This window comes from Falco rusticolus, chromosome Z, assembly GCF_015220075.1.
Source record: "Falco rusticolus isolate bFalRus1 chromosome Z, bFalRus1.pri, whole genome shotgun sequence".
Classification (NCBI taxonomy): Eukaryota; Metazoa; Chordata; class Aves; order Falconiformes; family Falconidae; genus Falco; species Falco rusticolus.
The window spans coordinates 22,292,331-22,317,488 of NC_051210.1; the positions used below are offsets into that span (position 1 = coordinate 22,292,331).

At 39.3% G+C, this 25,158-nt stretch overlaps 1 protein-coding gene across 3 annotated transcripts in view; it reads left to right on the forward strand.

The window, feature by feature from the left end:
• GRAMD2B (GRAM domain containing 2B) overlaps positions 1-18,973 on the forward strand; it is a 42,493-nt gene extending 23,520 nt beyond the window's left edge. For all 3 annotated transcript variants that reach the window (XM_037373847.1, XM_037373850.1, XM_037373849.1), the window contains 13 exons: positions 1,634-1,756; positions 3,765-3,852; positions 4,152-4,218; positions 5,149-5,252; positions 8,757-8,852; positions 9,818-9,889; positions 10,010-10,090; positions 10,772-10,883; positions 12,609-12,731; positions 12,922-13,009; positions 13,452-13,553; positions 14,986-15,079; positions 18,663-18,973. In XM_037373847.1, coding sequence (XP_037229744.1) covers positions 1,634-1,756; positions 3,765-3,852; positions 4,152-4,218; positions 5,149-5,252; positions 8,757-8,852; positions 9,818-9,889; positions 10,010-10,090; positions 10,772-10,883; positions 12,609-12,731; positions 12,922-13,009; positions 13,452-13,553; positions 14,986-15,079; positions 18,663-18,704 — 1,192 coding nt within the window. In that variant the 3' untranslated portion in view covers positions 18,705-18,973. The remainder of the gene's footprint in view (positions 1-1,633; positions 1,757-3,764; positions 3,853-4,151; positions 4,219-5,148; positions 5,253-8,756; positions 8,853-9,817; positions 9,890-10,009; positions 10,091-10,771; positions 10,884-12,608; positions 12,732-12,921; positions 13,010-13,451; positions 13,554-14,985; positions 15,080-18,662) is intronic.
• The last annotated feature ends 6,185 nt before the right edge of the window (positions 18,974-25,158 follow it).

Sequence of the window (25,158 nt, forward strand, 5' to 3'; positions counted from 1 at the left end):
TACATCTTAAAGTACTGCTGTGTTATGTCAAGGCTGTGACTAAGACATTTGCAGGATTTGCAGATTTTTGGAATACAAGCTCCCCTATGCTTCCGAGAAGCACCTTGTGTCTCTCTGCTTAAACAGATTAAAACTGCTTATTTGGGTTTTTCGGGCATAGTTTGTGTTGGCTGAAAATAACCGCTGGTGCCTTGTGGTCAGTCAGGGCTCCTCCAAGAGTGAAGCAGTGGGGAAACCATTGGGTTTTTTCCTTACTGACTTTATTAGTGCTGTAACCCTTTAAATTATACACAGCACGTGACTTCAGAAGTATCAATTCAGTGCCCCTGTGTTGGGGAGTGCTAAGGGTTGAGGAAGGATGAGGTAGGGGAATAGTTGCTCTATGTAAACATAAGATGCCTAGCACCAGTAAGGCAAAACTCCATGGCTTTTGTCCTGTGAGATAAGCTCTAGTTTAACTGGGGGGTAGGATACCGCCTCATTAGATCGCAATTAAGATGTTGTGAGGTTGGTCTTCTGATTTTACTCACTAAAGTGTAATCAAAGCAATGGATTTTTTTATGCCCTTCTTAAAAGAAGAGAGACCTAAACTAGTCTGGGAACCTCTGTCAGCAAAACTCTTGTCTTAGTAGGAAAAGAAAATGTTTATTGTAAAAACACCATCACATAATGGCAGTGGCTGTGTTGTTGCCATAAAATTTGAGAATTAAACATTATAATGGAAAGCTTCTATAAATAAGGTCATTCAGGCCAGACATTAACTGGCAAAATTGTTTGGCTTTATTTTTAATGCTAAGAGTATCCTGTAGTCTTTCTGAAGCTTTAGTCTTCCAAAGGAGGGTGTGTATATGTATTTGTCATGTCTTATTTTAAGGTGTTGTCATTCTTCAGACTCTGCTATTAATGACAGCTTTTTCCTCTAAATTTTCTGAGTTAACATTTTATTAGAAAATGATGAGAAGAGAAGGCCATGAAAGGCTCTGATGGCACATCTCCTAGCCCTCAGACTCTAGTTCCTTGACATACTTTTCTGAGGCAGTGGCACGTGCTGTGAAAAGGCAATGCACTGTGATGGCACTGCTGCTTTTGTAAAATAAAACCAGTGCTTTTGATACTTTGAGAGGACCCTTTATTGTGAAAATCCTGCAAGTAGACTCTCATAGAATAGATAAATGAGAGGTAAAATAGGACCCAGCTTCCTCTTGCAACCCTGAGTCACAAATAATCTGCTAAGCACTAGGTACTGTCAAGCAGGATGTTTTTCTCCCAGCTTGCCGATCAGATTAATTTTCATTCGTCGTTAAGTCTGAGTACTGAACATGGAATGCAGTTTTCCTGAATGAGACGTTCTTTTTGGAACGGAAGCTTGAGCTACAAATTCTATGAGCACTGAAATATCCATGGCAGTATTTCAATTTTCCTCTCTTCATTGCTGAAATTCCAGTATCAGAACTCAGAATACTGTTCAGATGTATGATACCATCAAGTCAGTAACTGAAAACTTTTCAGGACCTTAACATAAAATATGTAATTTTGTTCTTTAATATGTGCTGTATTGTCAATGTGTTGCAGTGGCATTTGATATCAGTATAAATCCTGCAATACATATTTCTATTTTTTTTTTCCTCTGCAGTTCAGATGGAGAAAATGGAACAGATGAAAAAAGAAAGGCAGGAAAATCACCTACTGTGTTGCTGCAGACCCCTACCACTGAAATGGAATATTTTGATGACCGGAAAAAAGTTGATGGTGCTAGGTAATGTGAGAAATGCTGTGAGTGTTGTTCTAGTCAAATAATCAGAATGGTTACAATCCAATCAAGAAGCTACTCGGGAAACTACTGGCAAGAAACTATGCAAGTAAACAGGTATCAGAGCCACTTTCCAGGGATTTCTGTTAACCACCACAACCAGTCAGACTAGTGGGAATTTAGATTTTGGGCTGGCTTAGACTCCCTGTTTTAGGAAAAAATGCTTTGCACTGCTTGGTGCCACTGCTAGTTATGACCTTTTCACAGTTTGAGTACTGGGCTGTAGCCAGAACTCTTTCATGCTGCAATATTGATTGTCCACGGTAAAACTGTTACATGTGTTAATTTTGGACTCTGTGCTGTATATGGCATCAGATTATTGTAAAGTCTCTGTGAATATAGTCATTCTTCCTTTGTTGGAAACTGGAATGCCTTTGAAACTCTTCTACAAGAAAACAAAATAATACTAAAATCCCACTTGAAATTTTGCATCTGTTCCACTTTGTGAACAGAAGTCAGCAGTCAACCTGACACTGTGGTTTTGGTCACAAGGCAGATATTTAAAAGACATCACTTAATTTCCTGAAACATCTACAACGGGGAGGTATTTGAAGAAATACATGATTACTTTTTTTTTTTTTTACCCCAAACTCTCCTTCCAGTCTTACTTCTTACAATGTAATTGACTGATTGAGTGTGTGCTGGTGAGGGGTTGGCATAAGTGGTTTTTTGTAAGGCTCACTGTTCATTTCTGTTGGACCTGTACTTTGCATAAGCACACAAATACACATACACAAGTTTTCTTCTGAGAGACCACCTGAGATATGCAACCGGTCCCCTTGCTGCAGCAATCTTGTTGCACATTCTCTTTCCTAAATCCAGCTATATCACCATTACACTTGAGCATTCTCTTCCTCTCACCCTTCCGTTTTTTTACTAGAAATATTGAACCTCTGAAGTCTAGGAAAGTAAAGAAGACTTACTGTGCAGGATAAGGTGCAGTAGTGGAAGCTTTTGTAGCACCTTTCTTTCCCCATTGAATTTTTAGCACATGTTCTTCAGGTCTTTCAGTATAGTGGTCCTGTGTTGTGTTTTTCCTTCTGCTCTTCAGTCTGCATCTGAAGGACTAAAAAATTAGAGCTACCTTATTTTTATAGCCTATTGACATGCTTTTGTTCTGTGCTAAATAGCTCTCAGGGATAATGTTCTTCTCTTCCTGATTTATGAAATACTGTTAGCCCAGCTTTGTTTTTGTTTTTCTGAACAGTCCATGCCATTATGTTCTTCTACATAAAACAAACAAAACTCGTTTTCCCAGCCATCCAGAGAGACTTTCTTCTGTACTTGTTCTGCTCTAGAGCTGTTGGGTTTTTGGTTGGTTTTCTTTTTCTAGTATGAATGGCTAGAGCTGTACAGGTACAGCTTCCTATATAACTGGCCCTGACAATTCCCTTTCATCTCCTCTAGCATTGCTGGTTGTCTTAATGATTTCATTACATTACACTTACACAGTTCATAGCCATCCTATGACTTACGCACCTGTATTTTATCTCTTTCTTTCCAAATGCACTTTCCAAATTAGTTTATACTTTGTGCAAATTCGTAGCTTTCAGTACACTGCCCTGCACTCTCAGGTACTAAGTTTTATCTTACTTTATCTTTTATTAGTAAGTCACATGCTTAGTGTTAGTATTTCACATGTTACCAAGAACCAAACAAACATGGAGCTAAGCACTGTGATAATTCATTAAGTTGTAAAAATGTCTTGAACTTCTTCTACTTCCTTACAACTACCAATTTAGAATATCCCTTCCAGATTAACAGAAAACCTTCTGTGAGGTCTGGCATGGTTTAAGAATAAGATACACTCCTCTTTGCTGGATAATCCTTGATGAATCAGATAATAGTTACTAAAGAATTAATATGTTTCATGGAAAAGTACGTCCTGTTGCTAACTTTTCAAGGCTAATGAACTGAGGCCAAGCTTATATGGGATGCCTTTTTTGATCTTCAGGACAAAAAGCAGCACAGATAGTCCACTCCTGAACGTCGATATCAAGAGTGACTCCAAGACTGAAAGGAAAAAACGTGCCTCAAATCAGGTAGGGCAGAGTATGGACTTGTTTGTTTATATGTATAGTAGGAGTTAATATGTAGCTACCGTGAAAACCCCCTTGTTTAATAGTTCGTGGTTGTATAAGGACATAGCTTCCATTTTCATCAGAGTCTGGGTAAAGCAGGACACAGACTTAATAGTCACATAGCAAAAATCAGGATTTATTGTAAAACAAGTGGGCAAAATTACAATATATTGGGAGGATAGGAAGTGGAATGGGTCACTTGATTGTAAGACTGTCTAATAAGGTATGTGTCTCTGGGTGTGGGGCTTTTTGTTTTTTAGCTGAAGGCAAATGCACACTTTCATAAGCTGTTTCTAGATGTTCCCATTGATGAGCCACTGAAACAAAGTGAGTATTAACGCCCTTGTCATTGCTGGCTGTGGATCTAAGAGGCTGTTACTCGCCAACTGTGGTGATGTACAAGTGGAACTATTTAAATTTTAAAAACCTTAAACTCCAGCTGCGTAGAGCTACAAGGCCTTCTTCTGCATGCAGTGGGTGTTTTTGTTTTAATCTTGCAAAACTTCAATCTTAGTTGTTGGGAGTCTGTGGGAATCATAACCTGCTTTGCACTTGCAGAGTAACCTAGTGCAACGTTTTTCAGTACTGAAGCTTCCTTACTAAAGGTGTAACTTAACTCAGACAGCACTGGTCAAGTGACTAGCCTGAGTTTTTGCTGTTGATGATGCTTTAAGATTTAAAAAAACTGGTAGGAGAAGGACTTAAAATGTTTAAAGATTCTGCTGTTCCCTGTGGTAATAGAATTCAAGTGAATTCTACATAGATACTTCTAACATGTTTCTGGAACGGAATACAAAGAAAAAGGTTCATGGGTGAGAAATTATTTGTTCAATGGCTGTGAAGTAAAAGCTGTATTACTTCATGTGTGTTGTTCCTCGGTTGGTCATCTAGTCCAGACAACTGCTGTAGAGCTAAAAGTTGATGTTGCCTGAAAACTAGTAAAAAAGTTTCTAGGAAGCTAGGTAGTACTCTCCCAGAAAGTATTCTTGGCTTCTTTGAGCCAGTTGTATGTTATTACACATTTTGGTCTTTGTCTCTCATATATTTTGATTCTAAACTTAGGCCTGTGAAATCTTCTGAGCTTGTCAGTATTAGTTAAACTTACTGAATATTTCAAGGTTTGACAATATTTATTGAAAGGTATAAACCTAAACATACTATGATTTTGCAAAAAAAGAGCAAAACAAAAGCCAAACTGGTAACAGTTGGCTTGAATTTTAGTTACCTTAAAGATCATAGAGTATCTATTTCTTTCAGGTTTTACCTGTGCTTTGCAGAAAGAAATTCTGTACCAAGGAAAGTTATTCCTTTCTGAAAACTGGATTTGCTTCCATTCGAAGGTTTTTGGTAAGGACACTAAGGTCAGTAAAATCTTTGTGTACAGAACAGCAATGCTGTTCCTTAACAATCTGTTATTAATCAGAAGTTCACATTATTATGCAATGCTGGAATATTAATACTTCTAAGTATTATTGAATACGATCACTGTTCAGAAGTGATGCCCAAAAGTCACTGTAGAACTGGAGCATTATTACTATTAAAGATCGAGTCTCTCTCTTAAGGACTTCCTATCTGAAAAAAATAGATGAAACGAAAGGATCTGATATGCAGCAGTGAGGTCATTGCCAAGCCCATGTAGCACAAACTGTACAAAAATCTCTTACTTGGGCTAAGTATGGAAAAGAGGAGGAGGGAAGGCTGAGAAGTATAAGGACTATGAGACTGTAGTTGGAGAGCTAGAGGGAAGAATCAAGCATATTAAGACAATGAAAGAGGGAGAGCTAAAACTGGCTTCCGAGTTGAGCGGCAAAGATCTTTGAGGTATTCTTCTAGCACTCCTGCATAAACAGAGAATGGGGAAAGAAAAAATAGTTTGCTAGTTTTTACTTGTGAGCCTCAATTGAAGAGCAGAAATGGGACATGAACAGTTGGGAAGATCCTAATTTACAAGGTCATATACTTTTTTTTTTTTTTTTTTTTTCTTTCTTTCTTTTTTTGGTGCAGATACAACCCACCTAAGTCTTGGGTCCCCTGTGGTAAACGCTATGCTTACAGATAGAAATAAAGCCTTTCCAAAAAGATTTGTGTTCTGTTTCTGTTGATCTGGAGCTTTTGGAATGGTTTTGTTTCCATAAACTGTGCTTTGTTTTTGAGCTTTTATTGGAAAGCAGCTCAGTTTGCTGCAAGGATTTCTTTGGCTTCTTTCTCAAGTACGTCCTTGAACAGAGTTCCTGGTTGGATCCAGACCTTTGTCAGTAAATTGGGTGCTGAAACCAGTTTAGGAGTTGAGAGTATCTTACTTCTCTGCTGTCGGTTGTTTTGGTGGAACGACATCTATCTTTGAAGGGGCTTTTGAGAAGGTGGAGTAATTTAAAAATGCTTAAAATTATTAACAACATGTTGTTCATAGTGACCTTTTAGATTATTGTGTTTTACTGCTTGGCCCAAGAAACGGAATTATTGTTGAATCCTAGTTAATGGGTCCTGTTAGTCATAGGCAGTATGTTAATGTAAATGGTGTGTATGTCAATGATACTTCCAGTTATCTCCCCCTGCCCCTGCAACACATGCTTAAGGCTTTGTTCAGTCACATAAAGCAGGCAAAAGTTTTTAGGAATACCATTAATAAAAAGCAGGAAGGTCAGGGATATAATGAAAAATGAGGTAATGGGAGGGGGAGAAGGAAATTAAGCTTCACAGGAAAAGGCACGTTCTTAGCAGTCAAATACACTGATAAAGTTTCCAAGACACAAAACTGCTATTGCTTAGAACTTGTAGAACAATTTAAGCTCTAGTGATTAAGTGTTGTACTGTGAGAAATAGCAGGTCTACACATTCTAATAAATTTTTCAATGTGAATTCTTCTACCTGCAGATTTTTTTTTTTTATTGAAAGCTTTGGGGGAGGGAATAGCCATGCAAGCCAGGAGACTGTTTCTGCAGTGTAAACACTGTGCATATTCAAAAATAAAAGATTGCATCTGCAGGATTCAATAGGCTTTGAAAGACATCACTCTCTTTCCAGGTAGTTCTGGTTTGGCTATATATACTGGCCTTGAGTCTTTCCTGGAGCTAACATTGTCTTACACATTTTAGTTGCTTTCCAAGTTGCCTGCAGGTAAACCTTGTTTCCTGAAATAATTATTGTTGCAGATAGCATGTTAACATCTTAATCTGGTGCTGGGGTAGCAGTGCAATAAGCCAGTACCTAATCCTACTGAAGTACACTTCAATCTTGATTGCAGTAATGTTATCCATCAAAATAACATGCAGTAGAATGCCATTAATATCTCTGATTTAAAGTTCTTTGAGGTGAATGGAACCAATAAGAAAATTTTTAAGTTGCTTTTTTTATCGTTACTGTTTAGTGGCATTTCTGCTGAAAAATCTTCTGGTTTGCTTATGTTTTGGTTTGTTGTTTCATTTTGCCTTTTTAAAGCTACACAGATTCTGTTCTAGCTACCTGAAGATCCTGGGGGTTTCCTATCAAGCACGCATCATAGCTGCTCCCTTCTTCCTACTCCCAGGAAAAGTTGTTTTGAAAAGTGTTGAAAAACTTTGTGAATGATACGATGTCCACTTTAAGAAGAAAAGATATAGTGGAGGAGCTGTTTAATTACCCATTTTCAAAAGACTAGTCTTCTGAAGCTGGACAAATAGAGATGACGTGTTAAAAAATCAATAGAACAAATGATGACCAGTTTTACAGATTCTAAGACAGAGGACTGGGATTGAAAGTAACTAAATTAATATGCTTTGGAGTTTTTCTGCCAGCACACTTCTGTAATGAAACTACCAAGTAAAGAGCCAAGTTTCTAGCCCTTAGGCTACAAGCAGATACTTGACTAGCCATGCTTCAACAGTGGTTGTCACTCTTGCACCCAGATTAACGTACACAAATACTTTGTTACCTAAAACAGTTTTTCATTTCATTACTTTGTGTTGCTGTTCTGAACAAAAGTTAGCAATGTTTTATGAAACTGTGTAACACAAAGTAACTTCATTCTCTTTCTGCACTGGTGGTTTTGATGCAGTGCTGTGATTGCTCCTTGAACAATCTTTGGACACTTTGAATGTCGCTTCCAAATTTCTCAGGTAGTTGTGACAGTGTGTGCCAAAGGAATATTGAACAGGAATTGTATATTAACCATGTGTATCCAGGATTATTACATTTGCCTAACTTGCTAAGCTGTAGGCTTCTCAACTGAAAGTCAAACCAGATAATCTGTTATTATAAAGAACTGAAATACTCTGAAATTTAGCAGGCATTAAGCTAATGAAACTGGATGTAAAGCAGGAAGGAAAACTGAGAACTTTTTAATGTAAATGTAGACAGTCTGGATGGCACACACAGGAATCAGTTTAAGTCGGTCAGTGGGTCTATGGGTCTATATTTTCAACATTACTGAAGGATGAGCTGTTTACTCAGCTGCTTGTTGCAGGCTAAAAGATCTAAGTATGGAGAAGAATTCTGTGTTCATTCTTCAACAAGCCTCTGGTTTGATGTGTTCCAAAATATTTTGTTTCTAGACAAAGAAGCCTAGCTTTAAAACTGGTATGTTCTACAGTACACTGAGCTCATAGTCTTGTAAGAGCCAGAAGGGATCAGGAAAGACAGACGTGAACTAAAGCCTGGATTAGCATCTGATAAAAACAGAAATAAAAACAGTTAAGAGGCAGTAATAATCTGAAACCATACCTGTTCCATGTGAAATATTAGTAATCAGGGATGTAGTAGAGAAATCTTTAAATGAAGAGTGTTGAAGATCTGGTTTATCACATCTGGTAGGCTGGCTCCTTGTGAAAGATCATGTAGGTTTGTATGTGCATACTGGTACTCTTAACACTACATTGATCTTGTTTCAGATTAGTATACCTGCGCTCTCCGTGACGCTTTTGAAGAAGACCAAAACTGCCCTTCTTGTGCCAAATGCTCTGATCATAGCAACAGTCACAGATAGGGTGAGTACTAGTAGAGGGTGAAGCTATTGCACTCTGCTTGCTTTCTTTTTCATTTTTCTTCTGCCTGTTCTTTTTTTTAACTCCCTCCTCAACAGTAATAGGAGGGATTCTTGAAAGTGCCAAGTGGCCACTTAAACAGTTGGCATTTAGACTTTGAACTTTGGAGAATCTGGTTTCCTAGGGGATGATTCTAGCTTCTTCTGCTAATTCTCTTGTGACAAGCAAGGACCCTTTTTTTTCTTCCTCTTACTAACCCTCTGTCTTTGGTCTTTGGATCTGCGCTAAAAAAAGCTGTGTAGAACTTTGTAAGAAAATAAGAAATGGAATCTCTGGTTTTCACCTGCTCTCTGTAATCTATCATCCTCATTCTCCAAGACCGCTGTGTGGTTGCACTGGGGGAACTGAAACAGCTGGGTCATGAAGTGTGTGTGCAGAGCATTATCTGCCTTGTTGGCAGCTCTGACATATTCTTTCATGTACTTGGGTCTCTTACCTGACCAGCAATACCATAGATGCACAAAATACATATGCTTAGTGATATTCAGGAATAGTAATTGCATCAATCAGTAGAAGATATGATTATCCTAAGAGCAGCTTTAGGCCAGCCCATTTTCATTGCCCAAACATTTTGTGGATGCAGGAGACTGTAAAAAAAATGAGTTGTGGTTCTTTGGGGTTTTGTTTGTAGTTTTTTAAGAGGTAAGTATAACATAATGTGCAAAGTCTTCCTAAAAAAAGAACAGATCTGGACTATCCTCTGGTTTCTGCAGCAGGACATAGTAACTTTTATGGGCCTGTTCTGTGTTCTTTGTGATTAACCCCAGGTCATAGGCTTAAAAGGGGTGGAGGGTTTTCCTGCTCTACAAAAGTTCTTGAAAACAGTTACTTGATCAGCAAAATCACTTATTTTTGAAGTTAGTACTGTATGCTTTTCTCAAACAGTTTTGGAACTTTTGTTTTTTCAGTACATGTTCGTCTCCTTACTCTCCAGAGATACTACCTACAAGCTATTAAAATCTATCTGTAGACATCTTGAGGTAAGTACTAATGGGAGTGAAGATGATACATAGCTTTGTGTTCCCTATTACCACTTTTCTGCTTTTAAATACTGGATAGTTTCTGAGTATGTTCCTCGTTAACACTGCTGCTTTTTTCAGGACAAAAGCATGGGCAACAGTCCAAATCCCTCTTCTGCAGAAAACAGCTTCAGAGCTGATCGTCCTACAACTCTGCCCTTGGTAAATGGCTTAGATGTTGGTTCTTTTGTTGCATGGCAGCTTTCATTGCAAATACCATTTATGTCTGAAGAAAGGCAACTGAAGGAAATAATGACATCTGTCTTCTAAAACTTCCACGATTTTTTTAACATTGGGAGGGCAGTAGGAATGATTAGCATTAAGTATATTTCATCTGATCACATGCAGTATGTATACGTGTGTGCCCTTTGGATATATTCCAAGGTCTATGTGCTCTGCATATCTCTGTTTAACAGTCAAGTTTCACAGTGCTCAAAGTTGCTTTTCTGACTGCCATGACACTTTTTGAAGTGTTTCTAGTTGCAGTCCTTCCTCTGTGAACCAGTTCAGACATCTGAAAGACATGCAGGCACATTTGATGACCAGATTCTAATTCTAGTAATGCCTGTCATGGACATCTCAGTTGGTTTAATTGAAGTGTCTTTCTTCTCTACACAGGCTTATTATCCTCACTTAAACAGTGGCAGGGGATGAGGCTTGAATTGATCAGAGGGACTTAATTTGCTAACTTGATCTCTACAGCTTGATAACAGAGATTGTTCATTGTTTAACAGTTTTAAATCTGTAATTATTGGTTCAGTTTCTAGAGGAAGGTCAGAGGAAATAAGGTTGATTGGATTTAGAACAGAGCTGAGCTTTCTTGTGATGCTTTCTCCCCATCAGGATTTCAATGAAGACTATTCTGATCTGGATGGAATAGTGCAGCAGCGGAGGCAAGAGATGGAAGAGTCCAGCAGCACAGGCTCACAGACCCCAGAGCTGGAATGCTTCCAAGGTGAGTGAGATTGTGGAGGCCCAAGAAGATGAGAACTGTTTAGCTCTCAGTTTTGCTTCTCTAATCCCCTCCTGATGTGAAATATACATTGTCCACAGTCCTGGAGAATTGTGTGGTTTTCCAGGTCTTCCTCAAAGCCGTGTTAGCTGTGTTTCTATTATTTTGTCCCTTTGCAATCCAGACACAGGCAATGACTTGGTCAGCAGCAGATCTGACTTGTCATTACTGCTTCCAGTTTTTTATTCATGTATTATTTGCTCCCTACATCCCCCATGAGTTATGCTAGCAGAGATAGTGTGGGAGATGTTCCTCATTTTAAAAAAAGAAAAACAAGCAAACAAAAACCTCTAAAGTCATTTAAGTCACAATGTAACTTCCTTTAATCTGTACAAATCATGTCCTTTACTGTGGTGGCTTTTGGTCATCAAAAAAGTTATTTTTGATATGTGGATTTGTGGGTTTGTTTTTTAAACCCTCACTTTATTCTTTGCAGTTAAGACACTTGAAGATACTGTCCAAAGTTGTTCTTAACAGTGCTCTTTGTAATTTAATATGCCTCAAGTTATTCACCTAATTAGCAGGAATGCTGTGTAGAAACTCACTGCATGTAAGTTCCTAAGTACAGCAGAACTTGTTTTATGTAGCATATATTGAATGTTAATAGAAAAAGCTAAGGTATTATTCTGTTGTAGAATTAATACATATTAACATATTAATGTGTTGTTATGTTACTACTCCAGGTTCCATGTTGACTATAAAATTATTTGTAGAAAAAGAAACATTTACTGTTAATTTTAAATTAAACACTATCATTTTTATAACTGTTTTCTGTCACATTAGTTTTAATTAACTCTTCTTTTTCGCTGTGTGCCTTTTCTTCAGTGATATGATTTGGGGCTGTTTGCTTTCATTGGTCTTTGGTATTTACTGTGCGCATATTTTTAATTGTTTGGTGGCATCTGTGAAACAGTAACTAAATCGTGGTGTCATCACTTGCCACATGAATGCTTCTGAATAATGATTTAATTTCCTGTGTTACTTCCTTATGGCTAATAACTACTTCAAACCTTTCCATTTTCCTTTTCCATAAATAAAAAACCAACATGCAGTTAAAGAATCACCCTAGGAAGAAGAACTGGGGGGGGGAAGGGGGGTACATCTGTCAGTTGTGATTCTGTTTCTTGTGCATCGTTCAAGCAGTCCAGGGTGCAAGTAAAGCATGAATAAAACTGAGTGCGACTGAATTTTTCTGTCCTATCTCTTTCAAGAGCTATCCACATTTAAAAAACAGGAAAGAGAACTGTAATCTTTTTAAAGTAACAATGCAGTATCTCCATTTGATGTTGCTCTTAAAGTCACTTGGAATCATTACTATAGCATAGTCAGTCCTTTTGAGAGATGACTTTTGTGCCTGTATAATCTTCTGACTGGAAATTCAGTGATAACCTTCAAAATTTGTACAGGTTGCCATCCTTCAAAGGATCTTAAAATGTAAATGCATCATCCTTTTCCAGTCCAGGTGATGCTTTATATTTTGTGATAATGTGGAATTACACATTACAATAATGTGTTTTAAGATTACTAAACCAAATGCTGCTTTCTGTCCAAGTACAGAAATGCACTTTTTAAAATCTTCTTCTTACCCTATTCCTCGACTAACCTAAGCGACCGACAGCTTCCTTTGACTTCATATTTCATCATTATTAAAAATCTTGCTTTTGACAGATTATCATGTTGTTGAGACACAGACTCACTTGAAAGTTTCCAAGACTGAGGCAAAGTCTCTCCGCTCAGATGCACACAGTAAACGTGGACCTGATGGAAAAGCCCGAAACAGTCCTCGAAATGGTAAGGAGTCAAGACCATATCTTCAGCTGGAGTTAGCAGGCATAAGTTTGCATAGTTATGTCAGTTCATGTAATTTGGAAGAACTTTCTTGTTTATCCTTATGTTTATATTATCCATTGCATGCTTCTAAAAATGATTTGTGTGCCATGTCTGCTTTGATCAAAGTAACGCTTGGTTCTTGTCCTCGTAGGCCATTCTGAAGCCTTCAGGTTCTTCCACAAAGTGAAGACCCAGAAGCTCTTATCTCTGAACCATGTACTTATATTTTATGCAGTTCTGTAAGTTAGCAATTAATACCAGTATTATCAAAATACTATGATTTTTTTATGTATACATAGATTAGTGCAATCTAAGCTTCACTTGAAAAAAGGAAGCCATTGAGAATTGTGGCTTTTGTAGTTCTCAGAAGTAGAAATGCTGGGGCAGGCTTACCTAACAGGCCTTTCGCTTTTAAAAGCAAAGGGTCTTCTGGTTCAGGATGTGTTAAAGACTAACTACTTGCAAGTTCAGTTTACATGTCACTTAGCAAAGCCATACTCAGGGCTGAGATTTTCATAACTGTCCGATTGCCACTTACGGGTATTCCTGAGGTGTTTCTAAGAATGATACTGTTATTATTCAACATGTGCAAGTAACAATTTAAATGGCTTTTAACATTAAGTTTGTCAAGTACCTTTAAAGTTTTGATTAACTGATGTACCTTATTTTCCTTTCTTACAGGGTTTGTGTATTAATATTTTCTACCTTCTACATGAGATACAAAATCAGTGTCCTGGAGGAACGTATTATTTCCATCACATCCTTTGATTCACATATTAAGGAGTAAGATACGCTCTATAAAATTCGGGAAATCTTCTTCCAGTATTTGTCATGCTCATCTATTTTCCTCGGAAACCACTGTCATATTGTAGTGCCCTTGTGATACGTCAGTGTGCTGTAGTTCTTGTATCTGTACTAGCCTCATCTCACAGCTTTCTGTTTAAGACTTTCAGTAAAAATGTGATATGTCGTGGTATACTACTGCCTTGAGAATGTTTCATATAGCTGTGAGTAACTTCAGTGTAAACTGTGGAAGTGATCAGTTCCTTTCCAGAGCAACGATTCTGTGGAAAAGGTATAACTTCTGTCTTTACTCTTGATGTTATTTGATTAGCCGAAGATGACAGAAGTTACTTCATAATCTTTGGGCTAATCTGACTTGCTTGTATAATGTTTGCTAAAGCTTTGGGCTGCTTATATTCTCTTTAGAAATTGATATCCTGTTTTACTAAAATAAAATAAACAAAATCCACACCACAAAACCAAACCAAAACAAAGAAAACCCCAAACACACCAAGGGAAGGTTCTTTGTGTATTTGAAGAGGAAATAGGGAAAGGGGCCATGGTTCCATAGACAGTCCCATTCTGTAGCTAGAGTCATAGATATTGTCTGCCCCTGTGTTTTTACTTTTTTTTTTTTCAATCTCCAAGTTGCATGGGTAGGCAGTGCAAGGGGCATACACCACAGCAGTATGCCAAGCTTCCTACTCCTCTCTGAGGGCAGAAGGTAGTTAACTGGATACTGCTGAGAATACTAATCAGTTCATTCAACATTAAATTTTGCATTAACTCTTCTCCCCTTCTTATACGTGATTTTTTCTGAGCTGGTCTGAAAAACATGTCTTCAAAAGCTATTTGTAAATCTCTGTGCAAGACCTGTAGCCACCTGCAGCCTGAGTGGCAATGCTGATAGCTGGAGAAGCACCACCTGAAAAACAGGGAAAATAAACTCCAAAGAGCTGTACCAAGACTGGGTGGAACTATCGCTAAGAGCAGGCAATGTCAAAAGCCATTTTCCCACTTCTGGCATGTTTTTATTAACAGTATGCTGTGTCCCTCTTCTGAAGCACTCTTACAGGAGAAGGGCCTGGGTTTTGCTGCTCTGATCTCAAACAGTACAAGATAAAGGATGATCTAATGTGCACTTCTACAGTGTCAAGGGGTTGGACTTTTTGATTTCCTTCAAGTCACGGGACATGGAACTTAATGCAACTTTTCGACTTATTGCCAGTGGAAATAGCTGTAAAGTTTTCTGTCTAAACTTCTGGAGAATGAGACCACATAAAGAAAGAGTGCATAAGTGACTGAGGCCTTTGTTTCTGTAAACAAGTACAGTTTACAATGTTGCCACTGTATTCCCATCTACATGTATCTCTCAGTTCTGTTTTACTCTGTTTTGCTTCTGTCACACTTACTTCTTTATTCTGTTTGACAGACGTGCAGGGCACCAAGGTTTGGGATCTCATCTGCAAATTAATGCTGATGCCCTTTGTGATGAGTTAACTGCTAATCTTATAAAATTGGAAAAGGTAACTTCCTATGATATAATGCAAATTCTGACACACTAACCCGGTTCTTGCGGAATTTCTATAGTCTGTTATTTTGAAAAGTGCCAAATTACCCCCAGATTTGGTACAAGAAGCTGACATGTTTTCCTAGACAAAGGACTGGATTTTGGACTACAAATTAGCACAAGTACAAGCACTGGTATGCGTAAATGTTTTGCCTTTTGCTGAGGCTTACAACCATGAATACTAATAAATGTACACTTCAGGAGTGATTATTGCATGTAATGATTTCAGTGAGGGATTATTGTCCATCAAGGCTAAGGATTCTGAACTTAACCTTTATTACTATTTGATGAACTTTTTTGTCTGGGGCTTTTGTTTGAGATTATGGGGGGGTTTAATTATTATAAAGAAAAACAATGCTGGCTTTCATGTGTGGTCAGCTTCTTCATATGAAGTGGCTGGAATCTGCCTGTTTTGGTGACACAAATGCTGCTGCACCAATTTCGTAATTCCAAATATTCCTGGCATTTAGTTTTTACTATACTCTAATTGCTAAAGACTTAAATTGGAAACCTATGCAAAACAAAAGTGGGTGTGCAGACTTTATTTCCATTTTAGTTGTTGTGGTGGGCTACTCTTGGCCAGCAGTCAGACACACAGCCAACTGCTCTCCCCCTTCCTAGCAGGGCAGGGGGAGAAGGTAGAATGAGGAAGCTCATGAATTAAGGTAAAAGCAAGGATGTTGCTTACCAGTTACTGTTGCAGGCAAAACAAATTTGACTTGGGGAAAATCAATTCAATATAGTACCAGTTAAAATAGATCTGGGTAGTGAGAAACAAGGACAAACGATACACCGCTGCCTTTCTTCCCCCCTGTCCCAGGCTCAGTTTCACTCCCACTCCCAACTCCTCACCCCATTCCCTGCCTCCAAAGTGGGGCTGGTAGGCTGTTACAGAAAGTAACTTTCTGCTGCACCTCTTTCCCCATTTTCCCCCTGCTGCAGGTGGGCTCCTTCAAGGGCCTCCGTGCTTTGGAAAGTAACCACCTGCTGTGGCATGGGTTCTCCATGGGCTGCAGCACGGACATCTTCTCTGCCATGGAGCACCTCCTCCCCCTACTCCCTCTCAGACTCTGGTGTTCCTTCTGCTGTTTCTCACCATCTTACTCTGCTCCTGTCTCTGTTTGGTGTTTTTCCCCTTTTTTGAATACACTTTCCTAGAGGCTTGACCACAGTCTTGGCTGAGGGTCTCAGTTGTGCCCCTGAAGTGGGTCCATTGGAGGCTGCTGGAACAGCTGTATCCAGCACAGGGCAGCCCCTGCCCCTGCAGCCCCCTGTCCTGTCCCCCCACCCCCAAACCATGACAGCTGCACACAATACAGGTGCATGAAATGTTACATGTTGGGAACATGTACACTGGCCAAGCATCAAAAAAAGTATCAGTGGAGCAAATCCAAAGGTTACTTGAATTCCTGTGTGCTTAAGTCACATAAGATATTTTTGCACTGTTTCTAAATCAGAGTGCATGCCAAGGTCTTTTAATACCTTTTTTTTTTTTTTTTTCCCTAAACAAAGTTTCTCAAGTAGCATAAAGCTAGGGTTACATAAGATCACTCTTTACCTGTGTGGCGTGGGTTTTACAAATACTGCCAAAAAGAGGTTTCGCTGCCCAAACCTCCACCCCCTTGGCTGTGGTGGAAGTCTAGAATAATGCTAGCTTAACTCCTCTGTATGCTCTGGATGCTAAGAATATGAATACAGACGAAAATACTTACCAGAGGATTAGCAGATACAATCTTTAGCCAAATTAGGTCATTTAAGAGGTCACTGCTTTCCAGCTGTCTGGGACAGGCTGGCAAGATGGTTCATGAGAGACGTCGTTTCAGTGGGAAGCTTGCCAGCCAGCCCTCTGCAGCAGGGCTAGGCACTTTCCCTCTCCCTTATATAGTCTTTGCTTGGAGACATAGTAAAAAGCAGCTGGATGATCAGATCATTCAGTTATCCCCAGAGAAGAGGCCCTCTGTCCTGAATTAGAGTCTTAAGTCAGTGCTTTTTTCGTTTAGTGTCTACAGGATTGGACCCTTTTAAGTCTTCCCTTGTATTTGCCGAATACTCAAGAGACAATCAGCTACTATGCATACAGGCTAAATGAGTATTGCCTGTAGCTGCATATTGTCACATCCCAGTCCTGTCTAATCTAGATGAGCAGTGGTTAGAACAGGATGTTTGTACTGCAAAACTGGTAGAAATCTAACAGCTTTATGTTCTCGGAGCAAAGTTACTGCTTAACTGTTTCATATGCCTTAGTGAAAAGTGCTAGTAGTTGACTGCAGCTGGCTTCAGCAGCACAGGTGGCATTGACAGTTCCGGTGTAACTTGTTTCTCACCTCGTTTCCTGTGCAACTGCAGCATTGTAAGCTAGAGCACAGGCATTATCTAGACTAAAAAGTAGAAATTATTCTCCAGTTAAAAAGCGTTCAGTGCAATATGTTGCAATGACTTTTTCAGTGTGACCTTGAGCTTTTTGCAAGCTCAGCTTCATACTTGGAGTTGCCATGGCTTAGCAGAATTTTGCTTTGGCATTTAAGTGAATTTAACAGGTTGTTAAAATGCACCATGTCTATCAGAGTGTAAAGTGTTAAACTGGGGGAGGGAAAACGTGGCCTAATGTTACTCATTCCCTTATTCTAATGTAGCTTGTTAAAAGGAAAATCCTATGTATGCATTAAGTGACTCTTGCAAAATTAGGTGCTTCTTCCTGTGCTCCTTTCCCCAAAATGCCCCACTTGAAAAACGTGTGCATCTGGGCTAGAAATGAGGTAGGATTAAGAAGTGGTATCTGTGAACAGGAAGTATAATGGCTCCTCAAATTAAAGCCTGAAAGTATCTGTGACTAAACCTTCTGCAGCCAGTGACTGCTAGTTACTAAGATACAGAGAACACATGTGCCAGGGAATGTGACCCACTATATTCCCCCCTCTCTGCTTTTAAGGACAAGGAGATGAAAGATAAATAGGCTTTGTAAAATGGGTCTGTGCAAATCATCTTTGAGGATCTGACTGGCTGGTGTTGCCTTCAGTGTAACTAAGGAAAGATAACCCACAAACAATACACTGAACCAGGCAAATGGGACATACCTGCTAATGGTTAAAAGACCTTTATTTCGCTGCGTACGCCTCATAGGCAACTGTGTAGCTGAAACTGTTACAAAATTGTTTGAATTATTCACTTAAACCTGAACGGCAACTTTGAGGCTCTTAATGGGTTTTGATCAGATTCAAAATAATTGGGTTTCTTGTCCCTTTCTTTCTAGCTCTAGTCTTTTCCTATCATTTTTTTCTTATACCTAATGAAGGAGAGAGTCTATAGGAGGAAATTGCAGGAGATGCTCGTAATATGAAAGCTAGGTGTGCTGCTAGCTGATTGTATCCAGATGTTTCCTTTGACTAGGTCAGGAAGCATTTAGCATTAATACCATTGGTATGAATAGTTGTGACAGAATTAAGATGCAGGCAGAGAGTATAATGAAGAGTATGTCTTGGGTTTTTTAATGCAGTATAACGCTTCCTGCCCCCCAATTATTTTTCTCTCCTTTTTCTAAGATACAGAACAACTTACAAAAACTACTTGAAGATCGTGAATGAAACGTCGATGTTCTTGGACTGCTTCAGACCTCATTCTTCTCTCTTGAAAACAGTTCCAAAGGAGCTCTGCTGGCCAGAGTTCAAGCTTCTCTATTTTCAGTCCAAACCAAGCTTAAACTACTGTAAAGCTCATGTCATAATGCAGAAAGTCATTTTATTCTTGAGCATGTATCTATAAGTGTTGAAAACCTGTATGTTCTGATCTACAACGTGTATGTTTTGATCTACATGTACGTATATGCTTTAAAAGTAAGGGGATTTTTTTCTTCTCTGTTGTGTGTGAATTAATGGATTTTATAGCTTGCTTGATTCTAGACTTGCTTACACCAGCACAAACCTGGTGCATCAATTTTTTACCTCAGCATTTGCTTTCTGCTATCATCATACAAGTGTAAATGGGAAGAATTTCAGTCATGACTCATGCTGAAGTGTTGTGTGAATAAGCTGGTCAGTTACGGTTATGGATTGATGCTTTGCTATACATTTTTACTATTTTGTGCTGGGGTGTCCCAGAGCTCAGAAGACAGTCACCTCTGAATGTGGTTATGTGAAGTTCTGAATGCTCGAGGTGTGCTGTAAAAAGGCTCAATTCTGCTTTCTGTGGCATTGCATCACCGCTGAGGGTAAGGTCTGTTTCTTACAGACCTAAGGAAACTGGGGATTCAGTTTCCACTGAAGTCAAGCTTGAAATATGTATGGACTTGCCAACTTAAAATCAAGTTGCTTATAAATAGCAGTATAGATGTGACATATCTGCACAGCTTAGAATAACTGCTAGGTTTTTTGTCCACTCATAGTCTCTGTCCATTAAGTTAATCGGTGTGAAGACCCTGAGTCAGCTTTCCTTGGAGTTACATGGGGTTTTGGTTAGCTGAACAAGTGCAATTTGTGCTCCAGTTGATGGAAATCTAGTCGTGGTATGTGACTCCAGGGAACAGATATTTCCACATAACAGGAACTGGTGAATTAATGATGCAGCAATACAATCACTAGAATGAATGAAGAAGTGATATCGTACTATTTTTTTCACAGTGCCTCAATGGGATAACTGGGGATTTTTAGCTTTCTAATTCACCAAGCAGGCTGGTTAGTTTTTAAAAAGCAGTATTTAGGATAATAAAAACTAGTATCTTTAAAGTAACAGTATTGTTTATAATATGCTATGCATTTTATAACCATTTCTGTGAAATGTACCCACTTTGTTTAAATAAACTTTTTTAAAACAAGCGACTCGATACTATAATTTAGATGAACTGAGTTCCATCCATCAGCATGAATATTAGTCAAGTGTGATAATCATGATGATGAGGCTCATACAGTACAAAATTTGTGCAAAACACAGTACCCCACAGGAAGGGTTGCGAGCTGCGTCCTGCTGATGTGCTTCCTCTTACTCAGCTGTACCTGAGGTCTTCCCAGACTGCAATGACCAAACAGCAGGAGTAAATCTGGCCCCCAGAGTTCTTAGGAAATTTTAATAGTTTTCTCATGTGATTTCACCTTTAAGAACATTGGATGAGTATCCTAATGTTGAAGCAGCTTGGAGAGCCCTATGTGCTCTCTAATGTGCCTGCCTGGCTCAAGGTTCCATCTGAGCACGGTCTGTCAGAAATCTGTGAGTTTTCATGGTTCTCCCTATTGCAGCCTCTGCCTTTCCTTCCTCAGCTGTCATGAAATTATTGGAATACTTTGTTTCACAAAAAAAGCCCTATTGAAATAAGTTAAGTTTTCTTCTTTTTCCATCCTTTCCACTACTGCTATCTTTTTCCACAGTTACACAGCTTATGAATATTTTGGACTCTGACCTTATCCTCTCCCTTATTCTCAGCTTCCTTTAATTCTGTATCAGTAACAGAAGTTTTTAGTTCTGTTTATGGTTTAAAACTTGATGCCACAAGTCACCTTTATCAAAGGAACTTCAGGGAAGCTTGATTATATGCAACAGCTGAACTGTGTTAGCCTGTTATTCCATTACATCAGCAAAGATGTGCTTTGCTATAGGAAAACAAAGGAAGAGAGATAATATTTGGCATCTGCCTTATGTAAAGCAGGCAGGCTAACGCCTTATCGTTTGCCATAAGTGAACACAGTAATTACCAGCCTGCATGAGTAATCAAAGGTGGATACATGCCCTTTAGCCCGTGGCAGCAGCATGCCAGGGGAGGCGAGTCTGGACAAAGGTGTAACAGTGTCTTTCAAAACAGAGAAGCAAATTACACTCCGAAGAAAGAACTGGTGCTTGGTGCTTGTGGCTCAGGTCACAATTCAGTGTTGCCACCTCACCTCTGCTCGTCCATTGGTACCCTCACTCCTTTTCCTAGAGGGAGGAGGAGGATGTCTTGAGGATGTCATACTGTTCAGAAGTCAGTGCACAGCTGGGCAGCGTGTAATGCTGCAGTGCTTCCAATCTGAGAGGCAGAGCACACGCAAGACCCAGTGGGGACAAAGTTTTGAAGTGTGAGAGGTTTTCTAATCTTGTGACTGAAGAGGGGGAGTTTGCCCCAGTCCTGATTGGGTGGGAAGTAGCAGCAGCAGTGATGAGCAAGGAAAAGGTGCTTGCTGCGAGGCTGGGAGTCGGGCAAAAAGCTAAGGGGGCTTCCTGAACTAGCATCTCTGGTATGTAGTCCAAAGGCCTCGAGGAGGGGTTTTGCTATTTGTCAAAGGTGAAGTGCTAGTTTACAGAAGCAGGTGGGAAGATGTGTGACTTCAAGGAAGTCAGAAATATACACCAAATATTTAGTGCACGGTGTTAATAATGTTCATGTATAATTAGCTGCATAGGCTGCCTAGAAATTACTTTTAAAAGCCAATTTTCTTACTTCTTTTGGTTTTGTTTTTCCAGTTTTTTCTGTCTGTTGTCCCTCACAGCATAGAGGCTGGAAAAAAAACTGGATTTCACCAGCCACAAAGGACCTAGTTCTGGAAAGATGCTTTTGCAGATACATGGAAGGCAACATGGACACATCACTAACATTTTCTGTAGTTGTAGTTGGTGATGCAGTAATTTTTTCTTAGCAATCTTAGTCCAACTTTCACCAGTTTGTCTGATTGCTTACTCTAAGGGAGAAAAAACAACCAAACAAGCAAACAGCTGCTTGATTTTCTTTCTCAGAAAATGAATTCTGAGGAAACTCCCAAGACACTTTTGGTGGTTGTGGGTAGGAGCCATAGATCAGACCTGACTTTTCCACATATACTCTGCCAATGTACAGCAAGTGGACTTACATCCTGGCCTGGTGAGACTAATTTGAAATTATCTTCTCCACCTCATTAGTATGAGGTTACTAAATGGCTAAAAATTGCTGGGAGGAAAGGGAGAGGGACGCAGAACCACATGACATGGAAGTATATTATAGGCATGATTTTCTGATGGTTTGGAATTCTTCTGTCTTCAGGCTGCTGTCAAGAGGAAAAGTCCTTTTTTCCATTTCTCCACTCTTCCATATTCCCAGTTGTTATTTTCTTACACGTTTTCACAGGTAGAAGAAAGGAGCAGAAATGGGTTTGGAGAGGCTGGATGGGTTGAGGGCTTGTTGAATTAGTTTTCTGCCAAGTCAGTTACCTGAACTGCTTGGGCTGAGGGGTATCAAGTTTATCATACAGTTGTTGTGAAGGATGCAGCTAGCACTCTGTTAAGGCAAAGTATTATAAAGCCCCCTCTCTGCAGAACATGAAAAATACTAATTGTCATTAGCATTTGTAGAAAAGACTAACAATTTTGTGTGTGCGTGCACATGTTTGTCTTGAATTCTATCACTGGTTTCTTCTGAACTTTCATGCAAATGTGTAGCAATGCTCACTCATTCCTGCTATGCCTACACTTTCATTTCCAAGGTTCCACCTAATACTGACAAACACTAAATAAACCTCTAGGTTGGTGTTTTTCGGGCCTTTGTGGGCTATTGCTTGGCTGGTTCAGCTGCAGCTGCTAGTGAGGTATTACTCTCAAGAACAACAGGAGATTTTGCATTTACAGACCGGGGGTGACATGCAGTAAAGATCATGAAAAAGCTGGCTATTTAGACAGAAAACTGAGCAAACAGTTCCCTTTGTGCTCAGTGCCTGTGTCTCTGCTTCTGTAAACAGCAGAGGAATAATATCATTTGAAAGGATTTTGCCAGCACCTGCTTTCAGTTTTCCTGGTGAGATTATCTGAGTCTGACATGCAAATTTGCTCAAGAGGGAAAATTGACTAATCTCATTTGATGTTTCCAGGTTTATGGTTTGAACCCAGTGGACCTTTCTGCTAAACGTGGTTTCATGTAATGAGGCGAAAGGGATGGGGTTTTTTGCTTTCATGGATTATAATATTGGTGTAATACTATTTTATCATTGTGGACCTTTAGAATACCTGTTGTTCAGTGAGCAGCCACAACGAAATACATGCCAGTATATTTCATTATTGTCTCATTATTCCCTCTTTATCTGTAGCCTTCCTGGATTTTAACAGAAGGTCAGGAAAATGCAACGTATAGTATATGCACTAACTCAGCAGCCCTTAGGATCCTGAGTTTATTCCCTGAGCTTCACACAGGCTTATGATGTCTGTAACTATTCCCATCCAAAACACAGGAATTTCACTGGTACATAGACCCCTGCATTTTAGACCTTGAGGTTTTCCTCCTGGTGGCATCTACTGACTCTCAACTTCCCTTTTAGTCAAACCGCCAGTGATACTGTGACTACTCATCTTAGATTATATCTGAAATTATTTGGGTGATGAAGCCCACATCCTTACAGCACCTTGATTAGGGGCCCTTGCCTACACCTGCTACTGGTAGGACCCTCAAAGGGGATGATCCTAAGAAGGAGCTGGTTAGGAAAGTGCTCTGGAAGGCCACCAGTGGGATTGGTGTAATAATAAGAGGCTTTTGTCTTTCTTGAGAGGCTACCAGTGGGATCGGTGTAATAATCAGAAGATTTTGTCTTTCTTCAGTACCTGGTATCATCTCTATTACAGTTTACAAATGAGTCATCAGGCTGCAGCATCCTAGCAAGCAGACTTCAAGCATGAATTCAAGGCATTCCTATGTTTTCCCAAGCTTGTGTTTCCAATACAAAACATGTAAGAATATTCCAGCTATTCCCTATAGAAGTTACAAATGCTCTGCATGGATCACTTTACCTTTCTTCCCCACAACAGACAGTATTTGTGCCAAATATCTTGCCCCTCCTGGAAGGTCCAAACACATTTCCAAGAGCGTAATTGTTGGTGGAAGGAGTAACACCCTGAATTGGATGTCTGTTTACTAAGTAAACATCTGGGTCAAAAAAATTAGATGCTTGCTAGCTGCCAGCCTCTGTGAATTCAGTCTAGATAGCTCTTCTCCCCTCCCTATATTTTTTTTAACTTTCATCCATTGTGTGTGGAGCCTATGCCTATGTATTTTACTGTACATGTGACCTTCTTGCCTTGCCAATTTCTGTACAAGTTCATCTGACTATTGCTTAAAAGCTCATTATGTTCTTAAGGTTGAAAATGTATCTTTTTCCAGGCTTTACATCACAAACAGCAAGTTCATGTCATGATGGTGTAGTAACTGCATCCTATTCTGCAGGAGTGACGTTTTATATTAAACTTCATAACAAGGATTTATTAGTCATTGACAATGCAGGTAGTCTGGGCTGTACAATAAAGTTCTCTTCAACTGCTGTTCTCACTTAATGGTATTAATAAGGTAATTTTCCACTGACTAGGCATTTTAGAAGTGCTTAGCAGAAGATTAAAGGAAAATCATTCCAATGCGCCGTTAAGTACAAAATTAAAGACCAGCTCTTTGCACTATCTACAGATAGACAGATAGGGGTTCATTCCAAGAAGAAAAGGTAATGAGTAACTTAATTATAACCTTACACGCTGCACCTGGCACGCAGGGCAAAATACAGCTCCATATCCTTCCCGCACTTAGAGCTTGTTATCGTGGCAATATGCACACGTGGCTGCATTCTGAGGCATGGGCAAGGTGGGAAGAAAGTCAGCGTGTACTAACAGATGTTTCCACAATGTATGAAATGAACCATGAACCTTCTCTCACAGACAAATCATGTGAGAAATAAATGCTTTATTGTACTGGCTTATGATACTATGTGAAGATGTGCCCTGTGTTTTCCTGTAAACAGTTCTAAGCAATGCCACTAACAGCACACATGAAAATAAATAAACAATCTACATTAGCTGATTTGGAAATGCCCAGCCTTCTAAAGACTGATTAATGGTAACGGCTATAAGGAAGATGGTTGTTGAGCTGAAGGACTTCAATTTCTTGATTGTGGGAAGATATCTTCCATACTTCTCCAAGTCTCTTCATATATTTCTGATTTCTGAAATCACACTTTGACCACCACAGTAACTCCTCCCATGAAAACGATTTGTGGTTTGCTGTCTAATTGAACTAATGGAAGCACATGAGTTGGATTACGGTTAGGACTAAAGAAACAAGGGTGCTCAGGGCTG